The sequence below is a fragment of the Oncorhynchus nerka genome, linkage group LG6 (genome assembly GCF_034236695.1).
Source record: "Oncorhynchus nerka isolate Pitt River linkage group LG6, Oner_Uvic_2.0, whole genome shotgun sequence".
Taxonomy (NCBI): domain Eukaryota; kingdom Metazoa; phylum Chordata; class Actinopteri; order Salmoniformes; family Salmonidae; genus Oncorhynchus; species Oncorhynchus nerka.
Window position 1 is genome coordinate 53,407,478 of NC_088401.1, and position 8,051 is coordinate 53,415,528.

Genomic DNA, 8,051 nt, shown 5'->3' on the forward strand with positions numbered 1-8,051 from the left:
GGGTACTATATAATACTAACATCCTACAGCTATCAACATTCCAACTGCCTCATAACAAGTGCACATGATCTGTAGGCTACCACTGTACTACATTTAATCACACTAATAAATATTGTACTGTGCAGTATGTTTCAGTTTATTGATGACAAAGGCATTCATGTGGATTGTGCATGTGTATAGTGTATTAGGGAAACATGAATATCCTGCTTTAAGCAAGTCTGCAGAATTGTCTACTTCATAAGCTGGAATGACTCACTTCATTTTGACAGTAGCCTATATCACTTCTCTGCAATGTTTTATTTATTTATTTTAGTGTCTATACTCATTTTGCTTCTATTTTTATGCATAAATGTTCTTCTTCTTCTTCACAAAACACCAGACATAAACCGCCAAGCACCACCAATGTTATTTAGGCTTTAAATAGGCTAGCTACATATTTGGATTGATAAGTTTACGTGAAATGTTCAAGCACACAATGTAAAGATGTCTGGTTGTTTATGCGTTTGTTGCATGTTGCTATTATTATAAGGAAGTCAGGCGATATGCAATGTCAATATTCAATAAATAGACAGCGGATCTGAGAGATTGTGTGCCTCAACGAAAGGTGATGCAGAGACAGGTGGCAATGGGGCGTAACTGATCATAAAAATTAGTTTTTACCAGATTTGTTGATCTACTTTTTGTTTTTACAATTTATTTCAGGAACGAAGACATACCCTAAAACCTCGAAACCCCGTTGTAGACTATTTCATAGGCTACGTATTACTATGCTAGTGACTAAAACTTGACGTTTTTCTACATTTTTGTTCGGAAATGCGCCAGGTTAAAGGCCGACTAACATGAGCATGCATTACAATAATTACCGAGTTTGACCAATGGTGTTTGTCTATGTTACGGCACTTTATGTCAAGTGGGCCTCTCACTCCTTTTGTCTGGGCCTAGTCCCTTGAGTGTGACGTCAGAACAACAATGTTGAAACTGGACTTTGAAAGTTAGAGGACAATACAGTCTTGAGAAATAATAGTTGACTAATTAAATCTACATTCAATGTGCACCTCTGCATCAAAACGAATCACAAAACGGCTTACAGGAAAATAGAGGCCTACTATAAACAAACGAAGACGCATGGACTATTAATTTGGGACCATTGGTTTATTGGCCTGTATAATTTACAAATGAAACCCACTAAATACAACTCTAATCCTTTGGCAGGATAAATTACTGTTTGAAATGTGTTTGCCAGACAGATGAGTTGTTGCAGCATCGCTGCATAGCCTGTGTTGTATCGCTGCAGCCTTTGGAGAGATACTTTTCACAATAGTCATATTCTTCACTGTTCTTTTTTAATTTATTTTTTACAAGTGACAGATTGGACTTGTTTTGAACACCTACAAATAATTGTACATCACATATTGTTCCCATGATGGTAGCCTACATGCATAAGACATGACAGAGTGCATACCCTTAAGGCGTTAGGATAGCCTATATGAAATGCTATGACAGCAGTTACAGTTTAATTTAGTTGTGTGTCTAGATATGAAGAAGGTTGACTTTGCTAAACATGCTCGTTAAAACAGGTGCTGCAGCACGACGTGAGAAAATCCAATCGGTGTGTAAGAGTTGTCAGCGAAATTGAGAAGTAGACTGGCAATAATGGAAGGAAATGAGCGGTTTATGGAAAGCCATTGGAAAGTCAATGTATACCTATTCGAATATCAATAAATACATTTAGACGTTTCTTCTCTCCAAAATAGTTAGTAAAAATCCGTATGCATATTGTCTGTTTGTTTTGATAGTGTTGTTGCCCTTTTGCCTTGAGGATATAAGCTTGTACCCCACCATTCATGTACCCATGTTTTAAAGTTGCTTAATTATTTTGTTTAGTTAAATATAGTTGTTGTTGTACGCCAAATGTATTGATATGTGATTGATTTTGGTCTTTTTAGGGTATAGGGCTTACCCTCCTCTGTTTTTGTCTGCAGCCTTACCCCACCTGGTCAGGACTTTGAAAAACGTAAACGTAAAGGCACAGTGCAGTCAAAAACGTGATCTTTCTGTGTTTTATATATATTTCCACACTATGAGTTTGGAATAATACTGTGAAATTGTGAAAATTATGATAATGCCTTTTTAGTGTAAGAGATGTCTGAAAAGACCGCCTGAAATTTCAGGCTGTTTTGGTGGGAGTTTTGGCCTGTCTGGTGACATCACCAGGTGGTAAATTAGTTAATAGACCAATAACAAAGAGAGTTCCAAACCTCTCTGCCAATAACAGCTAGTTTTATCCTTCCCACTAAGACCACTCCCAGACAGTCCTAGCAAAAATTTTGCTTTAGAAATTGCTCTATGCTAAGATGCTATTTTTGTAAAACATTTTACCATTTTATATTAAAACAAACACAGTAAGGTACTTAATTGTTACCCAGAAATTATTTGATTTTGAAATAAAAACGGGTGCATTGGACCTTTAACTTAGAATGTATTTTTCTAACCTATTCCTTCCAGTAAAATAAATATGGAATTAAATGAAAAGTTCTGACATTTGATACTTTAACATTGCATCTCAATATCGTAATTGTGTAGTCTATTAGACTTCCACACAAAAAATGTCCAGCATTTGAAGACATTTATGACATTTACGTTAGACTTTTACAAATAGACGGTTGTAATGTGGCGCCTAGAGTCAAAGAGACACCAATATTTGGCAGTGTAGCCTATACCGCGGCACATTTCAAAGCATTTTCTATGAGATATTTGAAAACGGAGTCGTGCAGTGAACGCCTGCGTGTCCCTTTTAAAACAAACCCAGCGCCTGTCAATCATACCACATTCCAACCAATCCCAAAGCGCCATTTTTTTAAAGCAGATTTGCCTGCTGTGCTTTTATATTGCACCATGGCCTGTTTCGAAGCATTTTTACTACCACGGTTATTGCCACAAATCAAGAGGGCAAAGTGAACGGCATGGGAGTCACACCAACTTTAACGAACTTGAGTCTGGTTCTTGCTCCTGCGAAGTTCACGGCCAAGAATTTCACATACAGATGATAAACAGCAAAGAAAATGGAAACAATATTTCTAGGTAAATCTTGAGCACAGAATTGGTTGATTTTGCAAACTCACAACAAAACATGACAACTCTGTCGAGGTTTAGTGGCTGCCTTCTTTCTTGCGTCAACCCCGGGGAGAGCAATACTGAACCCAGCGTGGTGCTGCCACCTTTGGCAGGGGAGCACATAGGGCACCCCACTGGCAGTTCCTTAAAGCTCTGCCCCTCGCACAATTTGCGAGACTATCCCGAGACGAGGTACAGTGCATATGTTGACCATTCGGTTCCCCATTTTGCAGACTCTGGATACCCCAGCCACCGGTTAGAGCACAGCCCTAGGGGCATCATCATTGGAGCCAATCGTTCTGGAGCCGGCATGCCACCCGTCACTGATCAACTGGCATCAAGAAGTAACCAACATGGCGGGATTGGAAGGTACCGTGACCTGCCTAGTTATAGAGATAGCAGAAGCCACGCTTTTTTCACCGCTTATCACGAGCAGGCCCATGGCTCCTCCGACGCGACTCGAGACCTCTCTGGTCAAGTGATGTTGGGTCTACCTGGGGACCTCCTCACCCGGACGCACCCTTACGGCCAGAGCATCAGCGGCCCCAGGGGAAACAGCCAACAACTTGTCTCTCAGTTCCTGGGTCTCTATAAACCGCTGAACATGGCAATTCAACGTGGAGTGGGTGACGCTTTCCTGAGGTGCTCCAAACAGAACCTGAAGCATGAGCTTGTGTGTAAGTGGAGTGACAGCCAAGAGGGGGCTGGGAAGCAGCCCTGCGCCAGAACTTTCGGGACTATGTATGAACTTGTCACCCATGTGACAGTGGAACATGTCGGAGGACCAGAGCACTCTCAATACGTGTGTCACTGGGAGAACTGTCCGAGGGACAGAAAGCCTTTCAAAGCGAAATACAAGTTGGTGAATCACGTCAGAGTCCACACAGGGGAAAAGCCCTTTCCCTGCCCTTTCCACGGCTGTGAAAAAGTTTTTGCAAGATCAGAGAACCTCAAGATTCACAAGAGGACACACACAGGTATGTAACTATGAGTGTCAATAATAATAATAATAATAATATTAATAGTAATAGGCTAACATAAAAGTTAGTAAAATACATAAAAAACAATTATTTAACTTGCCAAAACCTTGTATCTTTTTGGGGGACTAAATTTACCCTCTGAGAAAATGTTGATAACCTAATTTAAATCATATTCGAAATGTTTGTATTTTATCAAATTATATTATTATATAAATAGTTAGATTGTGAGAGTTAGATTGTGTCATAAAACTCAAACTTAATCTCCCTAAGTATAATGGCATTATAGTAGCATTTTATAGTGCACAAACATATTAGAAAAAGCTAGCTAAAACAATTATTTGAACAAACTTTTGATTGTTTTGAATGACAGTATAGGTCACTGTCTACCATGCAAGATTGTATATTATTAAAATGTACATAGCCTATTATGATGATGATGATTATTATTATATTTTTGTCTGTGGATGTCATTATTTATGTTTTTGGTGGTGCTGTTGTTCTGGGTGTAGTTTCTGTAATATTGTGATGACTTTATAGCCAGCCTGTCGTGATTGTTGTGGGGGGGTTACTTGTACAGGAGAGAAGCATGAGCTAGTGCTAATAGCGGGACAGAAGACCTGTAGTACTACAGATACAAACTAGTAGTGTTCAGGCCCAGTTATGTGGGTGCTTCTCGCACTCATTCACTTTAATTAATAAATAAATAAATGAATGCCGGGACACCGGAGAGTTGTGACGTAGCTTTTACGCTTCGCACAGTTGCAGCCCAGTAGGGACGACTCCTCTCTGCGCGGGCGCAGGAAGAACGCTGGAAGCGCTGTAGTAGAAAAACACAACATGCCAAGTAGGTTATGAGGTATAGACAACACAGTGCCTTTGTAGTCTGATCTCTGCTAAGTTTCACAGAGATCAACAGGATTTAAATGTTAAAGTGCAGTTGACATTTAGCTAGTCGATAATTGAACACTGTTTATGTTGATCTTTTTTTTAAATATTTTTTTAAATAAAAGAGTCAAATGCTTCCCTAAAGATAAATGTAATTTGGACTTAAATAAATTTAGAATTATGTCGTTGGTGGCCAGAGTTGTCTAAATCAACACAATGAGAAAAATCATCAGTGACAAACCTTTATGGTAAGAACCCTTAAATATTATACATGCCACAAGCCACGTTATAGCAAACATTGATGTTAAAATGTACGTGCCAAAATGTAATTCGAATGAATGATTATTATGGTGTCCATTTAATTGAATGGTACATGCAGATGCGTGTATGGAAACAGTAACATATCACATTTCCAATAAATGTTCGTCTAGAAATAGTCAAACATATTTTATTAGAAAATCAATTATGGTTTGGTGGTACTTTTTGAGATGATAAAACCCATGCTGTTTCAACATATTTTGCCATATAGGCTTAATCGAAATTTGAAGACTGGGCCTATACGTACTCATTCCTCTGTAGCAATATGACTTGTGATCTTCTGCCTTTTCAACTGGATATAAGACAGAATTGTTCAAACATAGTTTTAGCACATTAATAGGACTTGGGGAGATAGATGATGGGCCTATTTACTGCGGCCTTGGTCTCACTGTTGGGATGAATAATTTACGATATGAATAGAGTTTCACGGGTAGTGTAAACTTCTATGGGAATTATATCTTCCACTTGTTGCCATGTTGATTAATCTTCATGATTATCATCATATCTCGACAGGTTAACTTTTCGACAGAAGTGTCAATTGAGATGTTTTTTTTTTTTTTTGGGGGGGGGGGGGGGGTAGATCTTATAATATAACCCACGGTTTCCATTGAATGTTCATTACACTTTGTGCAATTCTACACGTTATTCGGGGTTTAGGCCTACAGTCGAAGTTAGTTTAAGGTTAATATTAGACCCAAGGTTATGTAAGACAACACAATTGTGTTCAAACACGAAAAATTGTAATGTAGGTATTCACGTGAATGGTTATTGCACATTGGCATTGCACAGGAAAAAAATGCACCCAAAACTAAAATCGACAGGACTTCAAATATGAACATTTTAGGAAAGTTTTGGAATTAGGCCTATAGCCTACACACCACTTGCTCATAAACATAAAATGTTGATTATTTCGATCGTCACTGTCTTGTTTATGTGCAAATGTATAACAAAGTTTAGATGAGTTTACAAACCCAGAGGTTGACAACACATTAGGCACCATATCGTAACAAGCGGTCATTTCTCTCTCTGCACGTTTAGGTGAAAAACCTTTTAAGTGTGAGTTCGAGGGCTGCAATCGGAGGTTTGCTAACAGCAGCGACAGAAAGAAGCATTCTCACGTGCACTCCAGTGATAAACCCTACATGTGCAAGGTCAGAGGGTGTGAGAAGTGTTACACCCACCCAAGTTCCCTCCGGAAGCACATGAAGCTCCACTGCAAGGACTACAGCGAGAAACGCAGCGATGGGCGCGAAGGGGACGGGGAGCACCTTCCAGAGGCCAGGTCACCCGAAGTAACGGATCAAGGCGAAACGGCCTCGTCCACCATCGTGACGCGCGCTCAACCCCTCACCTCCTCCCAACAGTCTCTATCCCCCGAGATTCGAAACGAGTCAAGTCTGAGGACACGTTTCCATCACACATTCGACAACAGTTTGGACTACTCCTCACATAGGTCAGATGGCCTCTTGGATCCATTGTTGATCCAGAGGAGCGGTTATAGACCTGAGCCCACCCAATACCCATGCAACCAAGCAGGCCACAGTTTCGCCCAGAGCTCCAGGACATTTAACACTGCCTCACCCTTTCAGAAAAGTATTGTCAATGGGTGGTATACGTGCCACAGTGGCGTGGACTCTTTCTCACCAAAGCAGTGTCATAACGACATATCATCCATTTGAGTCAGTCATGTCGCCTGAGTGACGTTGGCCTACAAAACGTGGGCCTATTTTTGTTATGACATCTGCTATTCTTGGATTATATATTATTGATTGTATTTGGTTGATGTTGTAGGCTATAAAGACATGTGCCATGTTGAAGTCATTATGTGTCGTAGTTTTGAAAACGTGCTAATATATATATATACAGCGTTGCAGAATGCGTGACGGCAAGCTTTAACTGTTCCGTGACGCACAAACTCTACGTGCGTCTATGTGTGGTGGGCCTTGAGTTGTGTCACGTGTAAGAAACGTGCCTGTTTTAACACATGTGTAGGCTACAGTGACGTGTGTCCCCCCTCCTGTTGGAGAATTAGAATAGGACATCATAAATACAAATGCTGCCTATCATTTGAATGATGCTTGCTATAGGATGAAGAAACTAAATGGATTTAACGGGATTGTCTATGTGTAAATGGCCTATATGTGAATATAGTAGCAAAAGTGTTATAAAAGGAACTATACATGTATTATTGCTTGGAAGGCTAAACCAGCATATGTAAAGGACAGGTTATTCATGGAATGTTACTGTATTGTATTGTGGGAATGCATAGAAAAGTGCATTACCCATGTCGTGTTCAATGTAAGGCAGTACTTGGAAATAAAATCTGAATTAAAACCTATTATTTCTCGTCAAGTTCAATTTTGAGGCCAAATAACAATTGGACCAATTTATGCGTTCCTATGATTTGTAATTCAAATGTAATGTAATTCAAACACATATTGACTATAAGATCTACTACACTCATTTGTTAAATATAATGTTAAACATCAGATGAAAGGACGGTGTATTAGGCCAATACAGCTTTCAGCTGTTTTGCTTTCTTCCAAGAAGGATGAGTGGAGAAGCCTACAGTATGATCCCCTCTCCCCTGCACCCCCTTCCTCCTCAGAATACACTTGCATTCTTTGTTTCTGTGTGGATATTTTATGCATTTTTGTGTAAAATACGTTTTTTTCGGGATCAGTTGAGAACACAATCCACGGCCTCCTTGATAAGAATTAAAATGTTTAATTAAAATTATACTGTACATACTGT

General features: G+C 39.5%; 1 protein-coding gene across 1 annotated transcript; it reads left to right on the top strand.

Annotated features, from left to right (window-relative positions):
• Positions 1–2,931: 2,931 nt before the first annotated feature.
• On the top strand, positions 2,932–7,624 carry LOC115130631 (zinc finger protein ZIC 4-like). Its single transcript, XM_029661963.2, has 2 exons — positions 2,932–4,091; positions 6,336–7,624. Exons 1-2 carry the CDS (start codon positions 3,131–3,133, stop codon positions 6,974–6,976), a joined length of 1,602 nt encoding a protein of 533 aa, XP_029517823.1. The 5' UTR covers positions 2,932–3,130; the 3' UTR covers positions 6,977–7,624.
• The last annotated feature ends 427 nt before the right edge of the window (positions 7,625–8,051 follow it).

Bases quoted from the DNA above. Each gene is read 5' to 3' on its own strand.
- LOC115130631 (XM_029661963.2), top strand. From the start codon at position 3,131: ATGACAACTCTGTCGAGGTTTAGTGGCTGCCTTCTTTCTTGCGTCAAC. The intron at 4,092-6,335 runs GTATGTAACTAT...CTGCACGTTTAG, and splicing joins TCACAAGAGGACACACACAG to GTGAAAAACCTTTTAAGTGT.